The sequence below is a fragment of the Micromys minutus genome, assembly GCF_963924665.1.
Source record: "Micromys minutus genome assembly, chromosome: 2".
Lineage (NCBI taxonomy): Eukaryota > Metazoa > Chordata > Mammalia > Rodentia > Muridae > Micromys > Micromys minutus.
The window spans coordinates 36,294,244-36,318,965 of NC_137971.1; the positions used below are offsets into that span (position 1 = coordinate 36,294,244).

The 24,722-nt window shown below is 47.6% G+C and overlaps 1 protein-coding gene across 1 annotated transcript; it reads right to left on the reverse strand.

Annotated features, from left to right (window-relative positions):
- Positions 1-456: 456 nt before the first annotated feature.
- Positions 457-23,049, reverse strand: KLF9 (KLF transcription factor 9). Its single transcript, XM_080912032.1, has 2 exons — positions 22,539-23,049; positions 457-968 (listed from the first exon to the last, which is right to left on the reverse strand). Exons 1-2 carry the CDS (start codon positions 23,041-23,043, stop codon positions 739-741), a joined length of 735 nt encoding a protein of 244 aa, XP_080768158.1. The 5' UTR covers positions 23,044-23,049; the 3' UTR covers positions 457-738.
- Positions 23,050-24,722: the final 1,673 nt, after the last annotated feature.

A 24,722-nucleotide genomic window follows, 5' to 3' on the forward strand; every position in this document is an offset into this window, starting at 1 on the left:
GAAAGTTCCGGACTTATCATGACCCCTCGAAGGTCTGTCTTCATTAGTGTGAATTCGGGCTCTGCTTGTCCATTGACTATAAGTAACATTTTTTTTTTTTTTGTTTTGTTTTGTTTTCAAGTCTTTAGATGACAGATCATGCTGGAGTGGGTGTGCTCTGGCTTGCATAAAAGACAGCTGTGCTATGAAGGGGTTTTTTTTTTTTTTTCTTTTTTAAATCTCAAAAGTTAACGTGATTCAAGAGAGTGGTTCTGCTAAACAAACGGAAGCACACTGGTCGTTACATTAAAAGAGAAGAAAAACAATTCTGAGAGTCAGCAAGCATCAAGGATCCAGAGTCACTGTGGGAGGCCAGGGGTCAACTCACCCAGTCAGACGTATGTACACCAGTCTGAATCTTCAAAAATCCTACCCCAGTCTGGGCCTTGCCCCCTCCCCCACCCCCCCACCCCCGAAACAAAGGAAAAAATACCAAAAGCATTTATTTGCCTGCCCTCCAACAGTCAGGGACAGTTCAGAGTTGCCTCTGCAAGGGGACCAAATGTTGATTTTGATCTTAGGCTACCGTGTGCTTTTTGGAAACAGCGCAGGGAGAGTATCAGAATGTTGACCAAAGAGCAGTGACCTCCTCCTGTGGCCAGAGCGCCTCTGATGTGGCAGATTTCCTTGTGTCCGTCTGTTTCCTGGGAGCTCTGTTCTTCCGGGGACCATCTCTGCCTGGCTGCCTTGGGATGCACCTCACAAGGGGCTGGCAAGAGCCTTTTTTGATCTCTTGATCATGCTGGGGTGGAACTCGGTGTGACGCCGGGCATGCTTGGTGAGATGGTCACTCCTCATGAATCTCTTCTCACACAGCGGACAGCGGAACTGCTTCTCGCCAGTGTGGGTCCGGTAGTGGCGGGTCAGCTCATCCGAGCGCGAGAACTTTTTAAGGCAGTCTGGCCACGTGCAGGGGAAGGGCCGTTCACCTAAAAGAAGAAAATCAAGACATAACACTGTTGAAAGGATATGTTGGAAACATTCTGAAGACCATCTATGGGGGACAATCCCTACAAACAGACACAAAGGATAATCTCTTTGTCAGGAGTTTTATGGGCATTGTTGTATTTCTCCCCAGCTCCCCCAAACTCTCAATTGGCTATATCGTTGTCCCACCTAACTATGGGGTCCATATCTGGATTCAACTAATCATGGATGGAAAAATATCTGGAAAGGAAAAGGTGTCACGTGTACTGACATTTTTACTGTCACCTTCTTCATGATGGCGTGGTACAGCACTTACACCCCATTAGATATTGTAGGAGATGCTGATACAGACATTCATTCTGTACACACACTTGAATTTTTAAAAATTAAGCTGTGCACTTGGGTATGTGTGCCTTGACACTCACATGGAGGTCAGAGGACAAGTTTGCGGAGCCAGGTCTCTTTCCATTTTTACAGGGGCTCTGGGATTAAACTCCAGTCACCAGGTGTGCAGGGCTCAGCCATCACACCAGCCTACACATTTTTGTTTAGGACTGTGCACCTAAGAATCCTGGAGTGGAAAGGGGATTGGTCCCTAAATTGAGTCTTTAAAGGGGTAATGGGGTCGCTGGGGGATAGACCTTCATCCCATGAGTGGTGTCCTCGTAAGAGGGGAATAGGACAGGGACATGAAAGCACAGTGAGAAGCAACCATAAGAGAGACTTAATGAGTACCTAGACGCCCAGAAACACTGAGTCACCCAGAGGATGTCTGCGGTGTCTTCTGGCAGCCCTGGCAAGCTAAGCAATTCGGAAATTGCCAAGAATCCTCCAAACAAAGAGGCTTGGTACTTTGCACCCAATGATCATTCGAAAGCCTTTTCCCTTCCCCTTCTTCTAGTTTTATCCTATACAATTGTTGGTCTCATGAGATCTTCAGATCAGGCCAAAGGCCAAGACCTTTGCTACAATTCCTGGCATTGCAGAGAGAAAGGGAGAAGACTGAGAGGCCACCCTCGCTCCCAACAACAGGCATGTCCCTTAGCCCTCCCCGGGACTGTCACCACTACCCGGGGGAGGCAGCCTGGCGGGGCTTGAAGACAAGCTGTGCAGACTCTTTTTATGCTGTGAACTGTGCCCTCCTGCAAAGCCATCTTCCAAGTCATAGTGTCTCAGGTTCCAGCTGTCACTTCTTACTCTTCCTCAGATTACATGACCCCCATACCTCCATGTCGCTCCTGTCAAGTGCAGGGAGAGAACTAGGCCTACCCGTTCACCTTTCCGCTGGCTTCTCAAGAGTCCTACGTGTTGCCCATAGTGCAATTGAGAGTATGGAGACTTGGAGGGTTAGGTTACTTACTGGAGAGCATCCCATTAAAAGGCAGAGCCATGAGCTCAGTCTGCCTGATGTCAAGCCCTGGGCTCCTAGCTGCTCGGCTGCCCTGCCTCTAGTGGGTCAGGAAGACCTAGCATTCTTTCCAGATCTCTCCTGGTTCTGACTGCTTTCCTTGGTTGGACTCGCACCATAACTGTGTCACACACTTAGAATGCAGCAAAGTCCCATCTGGAAGACATGCTTCTGTAAGAGATACCCCCCCACACACACACACACACTCCGAGATGCCAGCCAGGGGGATGGGACTATGTCATCACCTGAGAAAAACACCTACCAGCACAAAATCAGACTCTGCTGGTTAAGACAGGGACCTCAGTTACTCTTGCAAGCAATGTGTCATCACCCCGCTCTGGGACCACCTGCCTGCCATTCACACTGTTGCAAGCACAATCCAAACCAGCTGCTTCGGACACACAGGCTCCTTCCACAGCACTCTGCAGACATGCCTTTAGTAGGTGTGAGGAGCGATCATTTTCTCACTCCTGTCCCAGGCTTGCTGGAAGCTGGAAAGACACTGCAGAGGCTGGGAGCTGTCCAGCTCGATGCATCTGAGTCATGGGAAAGTCACTCTCTCCTCTCTTCACCTACACCAATGAGATGCACGAAAAAATGAAGCCAAGCCAGGCAACTGTCCAGCGTTGCAGAAATCTATACAGGCGGTGTTTTCTACGCCCAGGTCTAACACTGCAGCCTACTCAGCCTTGAGGGTAATTCTGCTGGGCAAAAGCAAAGCTACGTGCAAGCTTAGGGCTAAATCCTCACAGCAAATATGTTGGAGCCAAGCACAGAATGAGGGTAGAGAACCAGGAGAGGTCCTGCACAGAGAGTTCCCGAGGGGGAGGAAGGGCAAGAAGAAAAGGCAGCCAGAAAGCTTGCACTGAACAATCCAGCAAAGTCAGGGGCTAAAACATGTTACTCCTGCTGAACAAAAAAGCTTGCACCCACTTGAGCGGATCTTTGAGTACAAGGTGAAATCCAGATTGTAACAACTTTCTATGAGTGAACTTCTTACAGTGAGCAAAATATTCTATGTGACTTTTATATTATTTATTATGCTAAGCATTTAGTGGATGCCCAGTATCAATGGAGGATGGGCTCCAAGACCCCTACCTACACAGGGATACCATAATCTAAAGACTTTCAAGTTCCTTGTATAAAGTTGTATAAATTTATATTTTAATATGTCATAAGCACATCATATATACTCTAAACGATCCCTTAAACAGGTGTTATATTTCATTGTTTAGGGACCATTGATAAGGGGAAAAGTCAATACATGCTTAGCAGAAACACATTCTTCCTAAATACTTTTTTAACTGTATTAGATTGAATCAACTGACATGGAAGCCACAAATGGGGCCAGGTATGTAAGTGTAGATGTGTTTGTTCCTGCTCGTGCATGTGTGTGTGTGTATGTGTGTGTGTGTGTGTGTGTGTTTCCAGACAACTAATATTGACCAAAACCACCTCAGAAGTTATATCAATTGAGCAGACTTTGAACATTCTGGGATTAGCCTTTAGCAGGCCATCCTAACCCCAAAAAGACAATTTAAAAGAAATTGTTTTTCTAAACAATGGTGTATTAAAAGTGTACTACCAACAGAGAGAAGATTAAAAAGTCAAGCTGGGCCTGGGATTCCAGCAGCCAAGAGATTGGGGCAGAATTTAGAGTTCATGGCAGCCTGGGCTACATAGTGTTTATCCTGTCTTCAAAAACGTATATGCACACATATACATAATATAATACATAATTTATATAATGGGAAAATATGACAGAATCTATAGAATAAGCTGCAAGCAACAGAGACAAAGCTCTTGCTTTTACCCTTTACTGCTCAGGAAAATGGTGAGAAGGCCTCAAGCAACACTCTGTCTTCCCAGAGCTAGTGAAGTGTCTCTCGTCAGTGTGCCATAAGGCTTAGCTTCCTCACTGGCGCCTGTGGTTTCCAATCAACTAGGTCAAGAAAGGGAGGTTAACCCCAATATCCCTATCTAGATCCAGGGAAAAATGGACTCCAAGGGCCACTCTGCTGGCAGAGATGCCAAGAAGAAAGGGACTTTCCTCATTTCAAAGATGGTTTCATATAAGTGTCCCAGTGGAGTGTCACAAAGCCAAGTCAGATGAGGGACACGGAAACACTCTTCCTGCTTACACTGACATAGAAAGAGAGAACTGCAAGGATACTTAGGGTTCATTGACTCACTGCCAATCTAATTTATGGCTAGTCACTATTTGTGTCTGTTCCCATTGCTCCTAAATCCAGGTGCTGTCACTGGGGAGCTTCCTCATCCCCCAGTGTTTCAGAGAAAAGAGACAGGCAAGCCCAGAGTCCAGAGCTAGCCCAGAGCCAGGAGAGCCTTTGTTGGATTCATTTAACTTGTACACCAGAGCTGACCGTCCATGAGCAGTTAACAAAGCTGCAGCTGTAAATAGCAGGTCTGAGCCTTATGGAGTACTTTGGAAAAGCATCAGGCAGAACCTAGCAACCTATAGACCACAAGCCAAATCTGGCCTGCCAGAAGCCAAGAGCAAATGGTTGAGAACAAGAGATGAGCACCTCGTGGCAGAGAACATGGGACGAGTTCAGGATTCATGGTTGTGGTGATGTCCACAGTTCTCCCCACAGCCATGCTAACCCAACACCAGCCAGTGACACACATACAGGCCTGACTTGGCATAAGAGCCTACTACTTGCTTCCCTTCACCCCAGTGAGAATGGGCATACAACAAATTATGGGATACATGATGATGTGTGAACGGCAGACACAAAGTTTTACTGACAAAGTGATACAAGGTTCACACCTAAGAAAGTGTAAAACAGAGAGAAACTCAGCATGTTAGGGCAAACCTGCAACACTGACTCTGAGGAGGCTGAGGCAGGTGGTTTGCCGCCAGTGAGATAAGCCTATGGTATATAGCAAGACCCTATCTCAAACAAAAGAAAACAGAGGAGTGGGAGAAAGAAACCATGCGGAGAGGAGCTTGCAGCTGAAGGGAGCATAGACCTTGTCAAGAGAAGGGAAGAAGGCGGAGGAACTGTGAGCTGTCCTGCCACAGTTCCATTCTGAGGGGGAAACTAAGTCAGGTCTACTCTTTCGACTCAGCGCTGGGATCAAAGGGCAAATGGCCTGCCTTCTCCATGGCATTCAAGGCAGCACAAGCATCAGTCAGAGAGCCTTTTAGCCCCTTCTCCAGTGCTAATGAGAGTTACCATTCCCCTGGGGGAAAGCAGGCTGGTACTAGAGTGTAGTTTCTGTCCTTCTCAGAAAAACAAACTCCAAAGACAACACAATAAACTCTGCCTTACTGGAGCAGAGCTGCAGAGCCCAAGCTTCTGAATCCTCACTTACACTGCACTCCCGCCCCTAGCAGCGCAGCCTGAGCACCTCTTTCCGACAGATTCTTCAGAGTATAAAATAAAACTTGACCAAAAAATGCTACTGAATTTGGCATGGCATGAGAAACAGACTAGCTCTGTGGAAACTACCAGGCCTCCGGAGTGCTCCCTGGACCACCATGGCACAAGACAGGCCGGGCTGTGCCTTCCAACCACAGTTACAAGGGGCCCACACCTGAGAAGAAATTTCCTGTCTACTAGCAATTAGTCAGTCCTGATGGGCCCGGTCTCAAATGTTTCTCTGAGGCTTCTGTGTTGGTCCCCAGCTAACGGTGCTGTTGAGAGGGGGTAGGTCAGCCAAAAAGAGAAATGGAGCCTCTTCGGGAAGTTAGGTTACCCACAGGATGTCCTTGAAGGGCACATTGGGACCCTGGGCTCTCTTCTCTCTCAGTTTCTCAGTTACTAAAAGATGAACATCCTCCATTATCCCACACATCTCCACCATGATGCCCTGCCCCACGAGCTCAAAGAGAGGAACCCAGGCAAGCAATCATGGGCTGAACCCTCTGAAATCATAAGCCAAGATAAAACATTTTCAACTTGAAACTGACACATCTCAGGCATCGTGTTGTGGTGACAGAAAGCCGGTTGACACAGTTGACGATGAATCTAGCTCATTCTTATTGGGAAAGTGCTGAGGTGAATGGAGCTGAGACTCCATACAGGACACAGGCCACAGTGCTTCGCAGGTTCAAAGCCTGCACACTGAATTTCCCATGCAGGATCCCCTGGGTTCTCGGAGACAAGGCTGCCACTGAGACCTGAGCCCAGAGTCAGAGAGGCCTTTGCCTTCAATACCTCATTCTCCCTGGTTTTTCTCACCTTTCCTTCCTTAGCCTTGTCATGTCATGGTTCCAAATCCACAATCAAATACTCTCGAGGCTTCTGGCCAAAGCCAACCATTTCAGTAAAGAGCAAATCTAAGGGTAGGGAGAGCTTCTGTTTTAGAATGGAACTCTCCAAGTGTCAATCAAGAATCATAGCTTCCAGCAAGGGTGTAAAACCAAGTCTAAAGGTCTATGGGGGAAAAAAAGGATACTTTGGCACTGGAAAATATGTTATTGCTTGTGTCCTTACAAATAAATGCACACCTTAATAGATGCAGAACACTTGATAAAACTTAATACTCATCCCTAATAAAGGCTTTCAGGAAAACAGAAACAATCATTTAGCAAGTTTAAAGACTGCAAATCTGAAACCTTCCTTCATCAAGGTCAACAGTAAAATACAGGTCCTTCCCCTTCAGCAACACTGGCCTGTCATTACAAGAGGTCAGTCTCTCTCTGTTCAGCAGATGGAAGTGGAGGCATTAGGAGAAGAGAAAATAAGAGTGAATGAAGTCTATGATTTTCTGTCGATAGAACTTTCTGATTGAGAAGTCAAGATAACAGGGTGGGGTGGAATTCCCATATAAATTCTTTTTTTTAAAAAGAATTATTTCTTTTATGTATGTGAGTACACTGTTGCTGTCTTCAGACACACAGAAGAGGGCATCAGATCCCATTTCAGATGGCTGTGAGCCACCATGTGGTTGCCGGGAATTGAACTCAGGACCTCTGGAAGAGCAGTCGGTGCTCTTAACCACTGAGCCATCTCTCCAGCCCCCTCCCATATCTTTTGAAAGCAGGAGCCAGGGCTTTGTTATGATCTGATCAGGAATACTCAGGACAGTCCTAAAAATGAAGACTTGGGACCTTTAAAACAAACTAGAAGAATCAAAGAAAACACATAATGGAATAGTTCTCGTCTCCTTGGAGAGTGAAGCCTGGTGGTAGAAATACCACAGTTTGGCACAAACACATCTATGACATTCACACATGCTGTAAGGATTTCGTTTTCTTAAACTTGACCAATTTCTGAAGTTCATTTGGAAGAATAAATATGTCTGGCTTGCCAGGAAAATTGTGCAGAACAGTAAGTACTTGCAAGGCTACTTATTAAAATGTATCATTAAAGCTATAATAATTAAGATTGTGAGACACAGGCTCGCTCGGTGACAGAAGAACTGAAAACAAACCCAAGAAACCATTGGGATCGAGCACATAGCAAACCCAATCTGCAGAGATTCTGTACATGGAATATTTCAAACTGGTGACTACTTTTTTTTATAACAGAAACATCAGGCAAAATATGTGCAATTCTGTCCTATACTTTTTACTTAAATGAATTCTAAATGGCCATTAAGGTAAAAACTAAAGAAACCACAGATAAATGTTTTTCAATCAGGGTGGAATAGAGGAAGCAAAATGTAAGGATTTTTTTTCTTCTTAGTTTTTGTCTTTGAGACAGGGTCTCTCTTGGAGTCATCTACTCTGGCCTCAAGTTCACTATCCATCTACCTCAGATTCTACATGGCAATGTTTGTATGCAACTTTATATACATTATAAAACTTTATGAAACTTAAGAGCTTGATCAATGCTTTCATGAAATTACAGCATATGATAAAGATTAAAATCTATCATACAATTAATGACACTTGCAAATAAAATTTCGGGGGACTGGCAGGTTGGCTCAACCAGTAACATTGCTTACTATGCAAGACTAGCCACCCAAATTTGGTGTCCAGGACCTAGGAAAAAAGATGGATGCGGCAGCTTCCATCTGTAGTCCCCATGTTCCCAGAAAGATGGGAGTAAAGATAAAAGAACCACGTAAGGTTGGGGGCCATCTTGCCCATAGTAGGCAGCATGTGGAAGTTACAAAGGAGACTATCTGCAACATGCTCAAAGAAGAAAGCCAACTCCTAAGAGATGACCTCTGTCCCACTCCCCCACCCACACACACTATACACACAATACATACACATTTTTAGTAAATTAACAAGACACTACACAAAGGACTTTAGGCAACTGAAGAAAGCTGGGAATGGGACAGATGGAAATCCCCAGGGAGGAGCACACCAATTGGTTTTCCAGGGCCAAATGGTCAGCCCTGAAAATATAGATACAAATAACATTATACAGACTAAACAGGTCATATGTAGAAATATGCATGTATTGCACAGATATGCATATTATAGACATATGTATATATACAATTAGTGAAAGCAGGCTGTGAATTTAAAGGACAGTGGGGAAGGATGCATGAGAGGGCTTGAAGAGAGAAAAAGGACTGGAGAAATGTTGTAATTACATCATTATATCAGACACTTTTGTGTGATTGGTAGATAGTAAACTGTTTGCTATGTAAACATGAAGACTTGAGTTCTATCTCTGGCACACATGAGAAAACAAAACAAAACAAAAACCCAGGGTATAGCAATTTGCCTGTGAAATCCAGCACTGGGAAGGAGGTGATAAGAGGGTCCGAAGCTCCTTAGCTAGCAGTCTAGCTGAGTTGCTGAGCTCCAGGTTCAATAGACATAGGCCTGTCTCTGTGAGTTCCAGGACAGCCTGGTATGTGTAAAGAGACCCGATAGATAGATAGATAGATAGATAGATATATAGATAGATAGATAGATAGATAGATAGATAGATAGATAGATAGATAGATGACAGACAAACAGATATGAAGGGAGGTGGGAATGGCCAGGATGCATTGTATGAGAGAAGAATAAATGTTAATATGATAATAGTAATGTGGAATGACTAGGCATGGTGGTGAAGACCTATAACCCCAACATCCAGGAAGATAGCCATAAATTCAGGGGCTGCTTGGAAATAAAGAGACCCTGTCTCAAAACAACACACACACACACACACATACGCACACACACACACACACACATACGCACACACACACACACACACACACACACACAATAAAAGAAAGAAATTAAATTTTATAAAGCCATCAAAACATGTTAGCCAACGCACCAATAAGCCAGGGATGTGACTCACGTCTACAGTTCCAGTACCTGGGATACGGAGACAAGAGTACCACCATGAGTTTGAGGTCAGTTTGAGCTACTTAGTGAGACTTTATCCCAAAAAGAAAGAAAAAGAAATGAAGAAGGAAGAAGAGAGAGGAGAGAGAAGGAAGAAACGAGGGGGATGGAGGGAAAGAGGGGGGAAGGGAAGAGGCCTGGGGTGTGATGGGGCTCACCAGTAGAAGAGCACCTGCTTGCTCAGCAGGCATAAAGCCTAGGGCTTGACCTCCAGAACCACATGAACCAGGTCCGAACTTGTCCTCTCAGCATTTGGGAGACAGAGGCAGGAAGGTCAGAAACCCAAGCTCATCTTTCTAGACGACCTAGGGAGCCTGAGGTCAGCAGAGGCAGAAAGGGGGCAGCCATCTCTATTCCCCAGTGTGCTTGTGCCCAGATGCCGGATTTGATGGAGATAGTTATCTAATATTTAAGAGATGAGCATGGCGACACATACTCATGCCCTTCGAATTTTGTAAGCTACAAGAGGCTTAGAAATCCAAAGTCATTCTGGTTTACCTGGTAAATTCAAGGCCAGACTGAGTTTTGATAAGACATCATTTCAAAACCCAGTATGTTCTTACTGAAAATAATGATGCATTTAAAATTAAGTTATTCCACAGATTACCAAGTATTCCAAGGCTGCTCACAGTGGTACGTGCCTATTAATCAGCATTCGGGTAGCTGAAACTGGAGGATGGAGGTTGAGGCTAGGCTAGACTACACAGTGAGACTCTAGTTGATAATTAGAGGGGGGCTGTCTCTGATTCTGTTGCCTGACACTGCAGCCCCTTCCCCTACCTGGACTGCCTGGTTGGGTCTCAGTGGAGAGGATGGGCGTAGTCCTGCTGGGACTAGAGGTCCCAGGATAGAATGGTACCAAAGACAAAAAGCTATGCACCTTAAGTGTGCTCTCTCTGGATTTGTTAGCACCTCCAAGACCTTGGCATGCACATGCCCCTGACCTTGGATAGCTCTGCCCCGACATCTTTGTGAAAGTGCAGAAGCAACAGGCTTCAGTACAGACGGAAGAGGGTAGTGGGGGAGAGATTTGTAAGTGCCGGACTGGGCAAGGGGAAAGAGGTATGTGAATGGGATAAATCATGAATAAATTGTGAATAAAAAAATAAATTATGGAAAGAGAAAAAATTAAATTATAAAATTAAAAAAAAAAAAGCCAAGTGGATTTAGGAGTTTATGGTCAACTACAGAGTGAACTTCAGGACAGCCAGGGAAGGCCATGTGATGAGACCCGGTCTTAAAACAAAACAAGAACCCACCCAAAAACAAACTGTGTTCTGTGGGAGCAGAGATGTAGAGTTTCTATGGAGAAATTGGTGGGTACTCTAAGCGCTGGAGACAAGAAAGAGGAAGTCACTCAAACTCATTAGAAAGTGAAGAACCTTTCAGGATATGCATCTGCCTTCTCACCCATTTTCCCACCTCCTCTCCTCCTTTTCAATGACCTAGAAAAGCCCATAGTGAGAACAGACAAAAGGCACCCATCCTCCTCAGAGGTGTGTCATACCCTGCATCCTCAGGGCTGTCCAACAACTGCCGTCCTTCCAAAGAAGAGGGCCAGTCCATAAACACAGCCTCAATCACAGTGCTTGACGTGATGGGTCCCCACTAAGACCCGCTCCCATCCCTGGCTGTCCGTTGCCACCCATAGTCCTCTGTTCCCTCCACCCATAGTGGATCTGCAGGGCAGAACAGACGCCTCCATCCTCTAGTGTTTTCAGTGTTTCAACTCCAGTGTTTTCAAATCCAACCTAGAGCTTGTGAACATCCCAGACAGAATTCCACCTTCTCCTGAATAAACGGCGTTCAGGAACCCTGGACTCAAAAATCAAGACACCGTAAGCCTCCTGCTCACCTTTTCGGTATTGCCACACCCAAAGATCTTCTGAAGGATCAAGGATGCCTGTTGGCCTCTGAAGAACAATCCTGCCCCACAGCTACCTATTCCATCTCTCTCCTGTAGCCTTGGTTTCTCTATTTTTGTTTGCTGTGTTGCTTTGATGTGAGATATTGCTGCCGGGTCCCTGTGGAAAACAGCTTGTGGACCAGTATAGGCTATTAAAAGGAAACAGGACTGTCCCTGGGCATACTTCCTGCCAGCCATTTGGTATCTGTGGGGTAAACCTGCCTGCTACTGCTTGCATGAACCCCACACTCAATTAGATCTGTGAGAAACACACAGGCCTCCTGTGTTCCTTGAAACTCCAAGGAAAGAGGACAGACAAGATTCTTGAGCCTTCAGGTACTTAGCACAGTAGGAACTGAGTCTCGTGGCCTCACCTCAGAAATTCTAAAACTAGTGCAGAAGCAAAGTATGAACCTCAAACATATACATGCATACACATACACACACACACACCACACACACACACACACACACACACACACACAGGTTTTTTTTTTTAAACACAGGAAGGCTTGCCTCTTGGTACACTTCGCTAGAAGGCATTGCTAAGTCAGTCACAGAAGCAGCTGGAAGCACCTGGCATGGAGCTTTCTCACTGGTCGGCTTTCAGGAGCAGCTAGCCCAGAGACACTGGGTAACAGTGCAAGCCCAGTTTCAAACCAAGTTCCGATGATTGCTTCCGTTTGGGGCACACAAAGACAGAAGATGAGAAATGAGCCAAGGCCTGACCTAAAAGAACCTTTCATGCCTGGGGGTGGGGTGGGGTTGTACTCAGTCTTCCTGGCCCTCTTTGGATATACATTGCCATTCATTCTTAAGGCAGTTAAGGGGCCACCACCAATCCCCCAACTTTCAGTTTCTAAGTAGTGGGTTTTTGTTGCTGTTTTGTTTTCTGTTTGTTTGTTTGTTTGTTTGTTTTACGTAGAGTTCCAAGCCAGGAGCAGTAGCTCACATCTCAATTATAATACTTGGGAGGCTGAGGTAGGGGGATGGAGTTCAAAGTCACCCTTGGTTGCCTAATAAATTTCAGACCAGCCTGGGCTACATGAAGCCCTGTCTCAATAAACAAAAAGCCATGCACCTTAAGCTTAAACTCCCTCTGAATTTGCCAGCACCTTCAAGACCTTGGAGAGCACGCGGCCCTTGACCTCTGCTTGGTCGACTTTGTGAAACTGCAAAAGCAACAGGCCTCGGTACAGACTGTACTTGGTATTTTGCTCTTTTCCTGGGCTCGATGCCAGCCACCATCACGGACGAAGCTCTGAGGTCCATAGTGGGCTGTGCTGCTGAGGCTTACGTGGGTCTTCTCTACTCGATACGTTACGATTTTCAACCCACGAGATCTGAATGGGGTTCGCAGAACAGCAACAGTGTCTGTGCAGATGTTAGGTCCCTAGGGAGCGCCAGAGCTCTTTCCTTTTAAAAGTCAGACCAGGAAGTGCTCGGGAAAAGGCTGCCATCCTCAGGCCTCACCAGAGCACAAGTGGAAAGCTGTGCAAGCCCGGATTAGGAAGGTCCTACTGGACCACCTGAGGGGCTTGACCGCTGTGGCCGAGCAGGACATGTCTCTATTCAGACCTGGGTTTCCTCCCTTCCAAATGGACTAAGAAAGGACTAGGTGTCACTGGCGGCAAACAATGTCACAGTGCCCATAATCTCACTCTTTAGCATCAGATGTGGCATATAGCGGGGTGTGTGACAGCCAGTGAAGACCACCACGCTGCAGGAAGGGCTGCCACACAGATGACCCTTCATGACGCCAGAGCAGCCTGTGAGCTTGCTAGTCCAGATTATTACTCAGGGAGAGAAAGCAAGGGATCCCAAAGTAGCATGGCTGTTTTGAGCTTTCCCTCAGAATACAAGGTAACAAGCCGTGTCTATATTTCCAGCTCTTGGGAGGCTGAGGCAGAAGGATCACCACGAGTTTGAGGCCAGTGTGGCTATAGAATCGTATCTTAAAAAACTCGATGGCCCTAATTAGAGAAGTGACTAAGGACTCATACTGCCAGATGGAGCTTTCCTCGGACAGCAGAAATGGGGTAGGGGGTGGGGGGAGGGCTTACTAAGCATGCCCACTCCACCAGCTAACCAGTCTGTGACAGGTGAAGACTAAAAGTGACATGCAGTGGTATGTCATCATTTGTTTCCAGCTTCCCCAGAGGGGACTTCACATTGCTGCTCCCAGGGCATGTGTGTCTGTGGTGGCAGAGTCTTACTCCACTGAACCACCCATTCCTGCGACAAAGTGAGTCAGAGATTCCCCTAGCTTACTGTTCAGCATGAGATACCATGAAGAGGCCTGAGCTCTCAGAACAGGAAGCACCCCCTCAACATGATGGCGCCCACGGGATCTGGACAAGTGGTCCAGGCTAGCCTTGGATGCTCTCAGAATTCATGCCTCCTGCCTAACCCTCCCCAAATGCTCAGATTAGAGGTATGCCCTTCAGGTCCAGCTTCATCCTGCCTGTCTTTGAAACTGTAATGATACAAAAATTACAATGGAATTAAGGCAGCCCAGGAATTTAAGTCACTTTGATGTGTGTGTGTGTTTTTTTTTCCCCTTAAGCTCTGTTTTCCATTCCTTGTATTTATTGTGGTGTTTCTGTTGAATACTGTGCACACTGAAAGGACTTTGGAATCTCAATAGGAACCACTATATAAATGGCTCATCTTTACACAGACCTCTATTAATGAAGTAGCAGCCATGACAATAAACGCTCATTATTTATTATAGTAAATGTGATTCATTTCACCCCTCCAAGCACCAAAAGGGATGATATGGAGCAAAGATGGTGTGAAACCCCTGAAGATCACACTGCTGTTGATAAAAACTTGTCCCATGTCAAGTGTTTGGCCTTGGTTCCCAGATCCTCAGGAGAGCCCGTGAGTGTGTGAGCACTTGTAAAATATGTTGAAATCATCTGTGCTCTGCCAGGTCCCCGCTTTCCATTCTCTCACGGCCTATCTTTGCTGCTAATCTCAGGAGAGCAGAGGAAAGAAATGCTGCTCTTTGGCACATCCTACGTGGACATTGGTGTTGGATTTGCCTTGTCTGGCCCGCATGTCCTCCACTGGTAAGGAACAGCACACCTTGCTTCCCTTTGCAACCCACACCTTCAGACTTGAGTCTTGGGTGTGATTGAACCCAGTCCTTCCAGGGTGACTGCTTGCATAAGGGACACACAACTTAAGCTTAGCCATGGCTTTCAGCCTGGGTTGTTTGCCTGAATCATTAGGAATGGGAAGTAGTCTTTCTGTGTGGCTTTGCTGAATTGGCAGGAAGTGAGTCTGGTGTTGCTTGGCAGCCATTTTAGTCCCATCAGTGACAGCCTGCTCATGAATGAAGCCAGAGCCAGCAAGAAGGTGGCAAAGCCATAGAAAGAGGGGGCACTGAATGTCTACATTCAGCAACACCTGAACCTAGAGCTCTATTTTTAATCTTTTTTTTTTTTTTAAGTTTTGCTAAGTAGCCTAGGATGCCCTCTAACACAAGGCGGTTGTCTCATGCCTAAGCCTATAGAGTGTTGGGATTATAGGTGTGAGACACAACACCCTGCTCAGAGGCTGGTTTCTGTTAAGCAAGTCCAAGTCTGGACTTTCTTGCTTGCAACCTATTTATGGATCCCAAACCCAGCCTCTGGCAGGTGTAGTGGCCTGTAATCTCAGCAGTCTGGAAGCTGAGGCAGAAAGACAAACCAAGACAACGGAGTTTCAGGCTGGCATGAGCCAGACAGCCAGATCCTGTCTCAAAACAAAACAAAACAAAACAAAAAAACCGAAAAGTGCACATCGAAACAATAATGAAAAATTGGGTTCTTTTACTGTTTGGAAGGAAATGGTTCCAGGTTAGAGTCAGTTATTTCTGATGACTTTTCCTAAGACTCATCTTCACACAGGGAAGGACACAGGGAAGACAGCTTAAGATGGTGGCTCTAGGGCCAAACCCAAAAGAACCATAAGAATAGAGACTCTCTTCTCACTGGGAAAAAGCCACTCAGTAGTCCTCACATACAACTTAGAGCTAGAGACAATAGGAATGTCCCAGCATAACCCTGGACTAGGTTAACTAGCATAACCTTGGCATGTAAGCCACTTAGCTCAGGACCTGAGACATACTACATGTTCAATATGAGAGCACTCACTGATAAGCCCAATGGCTGTCAGCATCTAACACACTTTTCACTTGTAACAGTTGCTCCCAATCATCTAATGATCCTGAGTCCACCTTGAATTTTAAACAAGAATTCTAAGACTGTCAAGGATGTCTGGGATATATATGTAAAATATGTTTTTTTTTTTAATTTTAGTAATACTCAGCATAAGGTTAACAGGCATAATCTTTTAAATGACTCATCTGAACTTGGTAACTTCATGAATATATAATTATGGAACCCCATTTTACAGGTGAGAAGCCTGAGTCTTTGTGATGAGAGTTAGGGAGTCAGGGTTAGGGTAGGCCTGTGCAGAGTATACTAAAGGCTCATGCTCAGATCATGGTACCCCTGTCTCCCTGCTGAAGGTAAAGGCTCTTGTGGAACCTTAGATGTGGCTTCTAAGAAGCCACTACTCCGATGGGCCAGGGCCTCCTCTCTACTAACTGCAACCCTAGCAGAGCTGACCCCCTGGAAAGGGCAGGTGGTGAAGCTCCCCTACCTTTCTCCCATTTTACTGAGCCACAAGGATCTGTAAAAGGCTTTTCATTTTAACCTGTCTATCGTCTAGGCTGGAGAAATGGCGTAGTGGTTAGAAGCACTTACTACTGCTCTTCCAGAGGACCTTAGTTCCACTCCCAACATCCACATCAAGCAGCTCAAAACAAGCTATGCAACTCCTTCCCCAAAGGATCGGACACACTGGCCTCTGTCGGCACCTGCACTCACATGAACATACACACAGGCAGACACACACCTTCACATGATGAAAAATAAAATGTCTCTCGTCTCAGGGTGAGCCACATCCCCATGCCTACCTATGGCTCCCTCTCAGAGGCGTTCATTCACTTCCACTAAGAGGGAGCTTCCAAAACGTGTCTAAACTTCCCTGAAGACACTGTCTGCATTTCAAAACCCAGTCATTAATGTTGTATGGTATAAGCTCCCATGGTTTTATCTATTTAAACAATGTCTTCACTTTTCTCAAAGGACTCAGTCGGGGACAAATCCCACTCTCCTGTTCAGAGTCCTGATCATTCTCAATCTTATCTTAAAAAGAAATCCAGGGGCCTTAGACATAGTGCTACCAGTACTCAGGGGGTCCAGGTTCCATCCCCCCAATTCCAGAGAGCACATTCATTCACTGAAAGAGCCAGCAGCTCTGGCCTGGGATGTCCATGTGGGAACCTTTGGCTTCCAGGTCCAGATTCTCAATTCTTACCACAGGTTTCCACAGTCCCGTGCACCCAGGAAAAGTGGGTAGCTGAGACAAAAAAGGGCTTGAAGACACACACATCACAAATGTTCGTGTGTTTAGTAACAAGTAGAAATGAATGCCCAGAAAAACCCAAGGGGGGAAAAGTCTCTCCCTGTGTTGGTAGTTGGGGACCCTATTCTCCCAATATCACTGTTAGTCCTTCACTTACTGAGGAGGCTACTTCAGGCCAAGACAAGACAAATACTGACTAGTGGCCTTCCAAGAGGGGAAAGCCAGGACTGTCTCTGAGCTTTGCCTGGAGCAGCTTCAGGAAGTAAGGTTGGCTAGGAACAAAAGGGAAGAAGTTGGGCCACTCCATCAAGCCCCTTTACCTGATTAATTCCTCTAAGCAGCAGTTCAAGCAGATTTAAAACAACAGTATAAATAAAACCTTGTTAATCACAGATTCAAAGCCTCGGGAGCTCACAAGGGAGGGAGAACTGTGCACTCATAGAAGCTGAAAGCCACAGGCTTTAAACATTTTCTACTGAAACTACAGGCACTAGAAGATTCCAGAAGCCCAGAGTCACATGCTAGTGAAGGCTAGAGGGCTTTTGTCTCCTGGCAATGTGCCTCCAAGTCCTCCAAGTTCCTCCAAGTAATTCTGCAGAACCAGCCCATCTCAGAGGGTGGGCACATGCTCTTTTACAGACAAAACGAAGGATGCTGTGACCTTTCAAGGTCACTTCCAACCTCCAAGGTCTATTCTCTTTCGACCAACAACTACCTCCACCAAGTGCACTAGGCGTAGGCCTATGACTAACTTCCAACAAAAAGTGGGGCGGACTGGGAGCCAGGATTACCCAAGACCACTGCTGGGAGGATCTCTCTTTCCCTTTTTAACACCAGTGGGTTTTTTTTCTCCCCCTTTTGCGTGTGTTGCATAGAAACAGAAAGTGCCTTTGTACCAATTACTAGGCATTAATTTACGCTCTTCCGTGGGCGCTGGGCTTTCTGGAGAAACACTAAGGCAGGGTGGGAGGGTGATGTGGGGGAGGTTTCTAGCTGAAAGCTAGCTCCCCCAACCCTGAGAACAGATAAGGCAAGAATGAGAGAAAATAAAAACCAGAGTAAGAAACACAACAAGCCTGGGTGTTGTTTTTCAATAGCAACAATGCTAATGATCAGAAGGCATCCAGAAACCAAGCTGAAGGGCTGGGAAGCAGAGCTAGAGCCCTGTGGTTTTAGGGCCTGCTGAAAGAGCACAAGAAATCATCTGTGCATTTTTCCTCTCAATGAACTTATTAGGGAAGATCGTTGTCAACCACTTTCCCAGTGTGTCCTAAGATGTTTCTCCCTGGGAAGTTCACTTAGGGAGTTTCCCACAGATACTGCGGAATGACTGACTGGTTCTTGGGATAAGCATCAACCGAGACAGCAATGGGATCCAACCGCCCATCCCTGCCCTTCTTGCACTGTGTCTGCAGGCCACGGGATGCTACCATCCAGAGGGCTCTGCTTCCTCCAGTGCCTCCCCCCTGCAACCCTGGACCCACTCACACTCCTCTGAGGGAAAGCAGGGAAACAACCATGTGCTTTGTAATTGTACCCCATTTGCATTTCATGCTGTGTGAAGCAGGGATTCTTGCCAGCTGCTGAAGCTCCCAAGGCCACCCTGCTTTTAAGAGATGAAGGAGGGCTCCTTCACTCAATGAGTCCTTCTCTTCCAGACAAGGAACAAACAAGAGCCTCCAGGGTGGGTCTCCATCTTGAAGGGAGATAGATTTCTACTAGGCCAAATAGCCTCAGGACTCAAGAGAAGTAGACCTTGTCCATGATTCACAAGCAAACCCATGAGAACCCAACAAACTCAGGAACCCATCTTCTCAACGGGAAGCCGCATGAGGCTCTGCACCCACCTCTCTATAATCCAATGATATTTCTCCACACAGGGCACTTGAAAATGGATCAAGACATTCCCACTGGGATGGGTGGGTGGGTTAACATCATCCCAAAAATTGGTTCTTTAAAAGATGAAAATAACCTTAGGTATGTATGCATTAGAATGCTCTGTGGCCTTCTAAAGGGGCACAGTCCCTAAATAGCTCTAGAATTCATGCTCCCTGTGTTAAGATACCATAGGGTGTAGGGTAGGCTTTTATAGAAAAATATCATCTCAAGTCTCCTTAGGGGACATAGAATGAGAAACCAGTGGAGAAACTGTTCCAGAGGCAAGTCACCCCTCCCCTCTCAGTCAGGTTTAGATGGAACCACATCCTGGAGGAAGGATGCAGTTTATGAAATCTATCCCATTAATACTGTGGCAAAGAGTACATGTCCTTAAGGACCAGAACACAGGGTTTCCTTGTACTCATAAAAAGTGATCAGAGGGACCAGGTGACAACACTTCAGCCACAAAGGCCTCGAGGTCTATAATGTGTGGGGTCACAGCCAGAACTGGTTCCAGCCCTGAAATCTAGACTCCTTGGGCTTTTGTTTGGGTGCTAAGAATGAACCCAGAGCCTTGGGCATGCTAAGCATGCCTTTTGCCACTAAGCATCTGTAGTCCCTGTAAGTGGCTTCATATCTCACTTCTTTGAGACGGGGTCTCACTATATAACCCTGGCTGGCCTGTAGCTTGTTCTGTAGATCAGGCTGGCCTTGAACTCAGATCCATCTGCTTTTGCATCCCAAGTGCTAGGACTAAAGGCCTGTGCTACCACATCAGACATATCCCATTTCTAATAACACTTCTTGGACAAACAGTGACTCCAAAGCCACAGAGAGTAGTGAAAGAGGCTGAGTATCTTGGAAGGTAAATTTGTTCACCCAATTTAGAACTGCCAGTATGGACAGTCCTGGGGGAGGGGGCAGGCAGGAGGGCGGAGCCAAAGATTCTATTCCAAAACTGAAAAATGCTATGCCAGCCCCTCCTGCTACATAGAGAATCCAAGGAAAAAAGTGTAAGTCTGGTGTACACACCTGTAACCTCAGCATTAGGGGTGGGGTGTGGGAGGAACATCTCAAATTCAAGTTCAGCTGAGCTATATAGCACGGTACTATCTCCAAAAACCAAAAATAAACAAACAAATGAGGCCCGCCTGATAAAAAGTGGCTCGAACCAATTGTTGCTAGGCAAGAATCCGGACCCATTATTTGCCAGATCTTTCCAGAGAAGCTAGACATCTGGACTTATGCCAGAATCCCGATTTTTAGATGCTGGTAACTAATGAAATTTTTATAAACTCTGTGCTGTCCACAGCAAACAAATCTGCAAAGCAAATTCTGCAGCAGGCCTCCAGTTTGCAAAGCCCAAACTGCAAAGACCTGATGTAGGGTCTCAGGAAAATAGAGAGGTAAAGCCGGAGCCTAGTTCAGTCACCTCCACTGTGTCCTTCCTTGGGGTACCACGGAAGGAACTCCATGAATTAAAGACAAAAAAAAAAAAAAAAAAAAAAAGAAAGAAAGAAAATCCTGAAATGATTCAACTTGCAAAGCTGTCGGTTTATGGAAGCTGAGCTAGCTGTACAAGACTCTATAAGGAAGTGGGTGAACAGGAGGGATTCTCAGGGGACTGTGGAGCAGTACTGAGCACAGGGGTACGGCAGGGACTTCGGCTCTTAAGATTTTCATGGGTGCAGATGGTCCAAGGTGGTCTCCAAGCACCTTCCGGATTTAAGAACCCACAGAGAAAAAATCAGAAAGCTGCTTGCCCCACCCAACCAGGAGCTAACCTGAAGCTGTCCGTAAATGAAGCACCAGAAACTCAACTTGGCCAAGTACCTCCTCACTTTGGGCATTATCTATAGAGGCTGGGGTTTTTGTCCACACTAGCAGAACTGAGTCTGGTACCCCCATCCCCAACCCTTCCCCCCACAAACATAAATAAAACCCTTCAAACACCACACCCCTAGCGCCAAAGGAATGACTAGCATTTTAAAATGGGAAGAACATTTCCTTTTCCACCGAGGTCTGTGAGAAAGGTTCTCCTGAAACAGCTGAACTGACATGCCTTACGGAGAATTAAAGAGCAGCACGCATGCACGCACACATGAGCAGCCATTTCTATAAATGCCCGAGAAAAGCACTCAGCCGAAATGGCCCAGAATGCTGGGGATCTTCTGCTGAGCCACAGTAGGCACTGCGGGCCTCCCCACCTGCACCATTCACTGGGCGGCCATCCTGAAGGAGAAAACGCCTTTGCTCAAGGTGGCAGTGGGTGTCCGTGGCTCACCACAGAGCCCTGGGAACATGGCTGACAAGGCCAGGCCCGCCCAACAGCTGTGGAGAGTAACAGGCTGAGTTAATATACCACTGTTGACCTCCTAGAGCCCTACTAAAGGTCACACCCCCCACTGAGGGCACAGGCCTAACTGCTTCATAGATACAAACTTACCAAGGTGCTGTTTCACACGGCAACCTAGACGTAGGCCCCAAACAGCACCTAGTTTTTCATTACCACTGGGAAATTTAGATTTATTCTGGTGCTGGCAGACTCACTTTCCTAAGGATATTTTTTTTTAAAAAATGGAGAGGTGGTTACACTGTCTTTTCAAAAGCAAACAAAGACGAAAAATCCCAACCAGTATCATTTTGAGACCAAAGGTTTAGGACCTCTTCTATAAAATATCAAACCCTCACACCAAAACCTTCAACACCTTTGTAACGCAAGGCCAACAACCTCTGAAACCTCAGGACAAGATAAGGCCAGCTGCCTGACCATAACAAGTCACAAGACGACCCTGCCCTAGCTGATCCCAACACCTGTCTATATGTGAATGCTGTCTCCCTTTTTCTATGCACGTTTTCTGAGCCACCAGAGCTAGTTGACTGGGGTCCTACTAAGTCCCTAAAGCCCATTCGATACAGCAGACGGCTTTCCAGCCACACTGGTGTGCTCCCTGGCCTAAAGCTAACAGAAACGCCCCCACATTCATCCCAGAGGCCTTGAACTCCAGCAAAGACCACACCTCTTTCCTTAGGCTTCAGGCTTGAGACCAAATAAGTCACATGGGAAAAGATCAGCACTAAATCACGTTCCTTAGGAAAGCTAACTAGTCAAGAAGTTAATCCACCATCCATTCCTTTATCAGTCTCCCCTGCAGCCTGAAGCAGTTTTATTTTAAACCTCTCAGGGGACTCTTAGCCAAATTTAAAACCACCTTGGCAAGCCCTGAAAAGTAGCCGCCATCCAACTAAATGAGTCCTTAGTCATCCCTAAAAGGATTCACGCAGAGTGCGGCTTTTCCCCCAACCCCCCATACCGACCCCTCCGCTGCAACCCCACCAGGGAATGGAATAAAAGCTGCGCCACCTGACTGCCCTGGCCGCCAGCGTCTCCCCCAAGTGGGGCGGCCCAGCACCAGCGGGGTACCGAGTCCCGGGGGCGGGGCGGGGAAGGGAGGGGCGGGCCGGCTCCAGGCCTAGCCACGCAAGCCACTTGCTCAGCGAGGCAGTTGGGGGTGGGGGATCGGGTGGCTCCTAAAGGTTGGGACCACGTAAGGAGAGAGTGCAAGAGTTAAACAGCATCTCCTCCAAAATGTTTGCAGCCTCTAGACCGAGTGCGGTGTCCTGGGCGCCCAGGAATGCTGGCTGGCCAGAGGTTAGCTAAGGGGGGAAGAGGCGACGCCGCTAACCTGTATGCACTCTGTAATGGGCTTTAAGATGGGAGGATTTTCCATAGACTTTCCCACAGCCACTGTAGGGGCACTTGTGCCTCTTTTCGGAGGCGTGTTTCCCCTTCGAAGCCACTCCAGAGTGGAGGAGGGAGAGCGGGCTGGGCGCGCTGCCAGAATCCTGTCTCTCCTCCGGGCTGTGGGAAGGACTCGACCCAGATTCGGTGGTCACGTCGCTGTCGGATCCTATATCCTCATCGGGACTCTCCAGACTGTCGCTGCACACCGAGGGGGTCTGGATGGGTCGGTACTTGTTCAGGTCCAACAAGCTCTTGGCGATGGTGACCAGTGTGCAATAATCCTTCCAGGTGTCCCCCGGGTCACCGTGTTCCTTGGTCACCTCGCGCTCAGGTAGTCGCAGCCGCTCGGCGTCCGAAGCGCCCCCGTGCTCCGGCACGGCGGCGCGGTTGGAGATGGAAACCAGACACTGGGCAGCCACGAAGTCCATGTAGGCGGCCGCGGACATGGTGCGGGCGATGGCAGCCCGGGCGGTGCGGCCAAACTTGACGGTGGCTGCGGAGCTTCGGCTAGCCCTGCCCTGGCCTCGGACGACGAGCGCGGTGCGGCGCGGCCGAGGGGGCGGGGGCGCGGGAGCTTGCGACTCGCGGGAGCGCCGAGGCGACCTCAGCCCCTCATCTTTACGTAACCGGCAGCGCCTCCGCACGCAGCAGCCGCGGCCGGCTCCGCCGCTGTCGCCGCCGCCCTGCCCGGCACCCCGCGCGATCCCACGACGGGCGCGCCCTCCTCCTGAGCCGGCTCCTTGGAGAGATGCCACACGTGGCGGTCGCAAGTTTATTCGACTGCAAACGTGTCCGAGTCACGGGGAAAGCCAACTGCTAGCCAGGCGCACGCCTCGACCGCCTCTCCGCCGAGCTGACGCCCTGGGGCATCAGCCGAGTACACGGACGAGGGGGGCCGGGGCTGAGTGGGGTGCCGCGCCTACGAGACACTTCTTCCCGCGTCCGCCGACGGCCACCGAGCCCCTGGTCCTGCCGCGCCGCGCCGCTCCGGCATTCTCCAGCTCAGTAACAATTTCGCAGAATCCCATCACGTCACAATCCAGGCCCCCTCCAATTGGCCAGTGGGGAGGGTGATTCAACTCTGTTTACTTTCTCCCCCTGCCAGTCAGAAGGGCCCTTCGGTGGAGAGGTGCGTCTAGAACTGCGGCGCGCGGCCAATCCGACCGTTCCGTTCCGCCGCCGCGTGCTGCCCCTCCAGCCCCGAACTCTGACATTTAAAAGGGAAACTGCTCGGAGCCCGGCAACCAGCGGCTGCGCATCCCCGCAGATGCAGCCCAGACCGCGCGCGCCCACGCCTCCCAGCCCACGTGCCAGCTGGCGTGGCTTGGGAACGCGTCTCCCCTAGGCAGTTACACCCATCCCTAGGGACGAAGCAAAACACCTTCCAGTTCCCAGCCCTCAAACAGTTAAGTGACTTCCTGCAAACGCTACAGTCCCAGCAACCAGCCTTCCAATCAAAAGTAAGTTGGTTGATGTCACTGGCATTGGCTCAGCCAATCAAAAGGGCGTACCAAAAGGAAGCGCTCGACACTTGTAAACCTGCGGAACTGTAGTGAAATCGGACAGATCCTTTCATATAGTGCTGCTGGTGGGAACCCTAAAATATAGATGGAAGGACAGGATGCTTAAAAAACGCAATGTGAATCTATACTTTTAAACAAACCCTCGATGTGGCAGGCCACGTTGTCCAAGGGTAAACTCGGATGAGACAACATCAATTTGTTCATGTTTGGAATGCAGCACTTTGGAGATGTTAAAAAGTTTTTTCACCCCACACACTAAATAAGAGAAATTCATCTAAAAAAAAAAAGTAACAGTTAACAAAAGATCTGTTTCTGTATTCAATGGTCCTTACACAGAAGCACCACCATCTTGGTATTTTGCTAACCCTTAAGGCTCCTATTCCTCGGGAGCTGTTTACTCAAGTTAACTCTCCTTTGAAGGTATCTTAACCCATAAACCTAAACCAGGACCCGCTGAACCCTTCATTTGCATAACTTTTAAAAATCCTTTTCTTTTTAGGGGCTCATCCCAATTCCAGCAGGGCACATTTCCTTCCTCCTGCTTCACAACTGGAGAACAAGACTTGTCTATCTTATCAGGTAGACCACAACTCAAAAGAAAC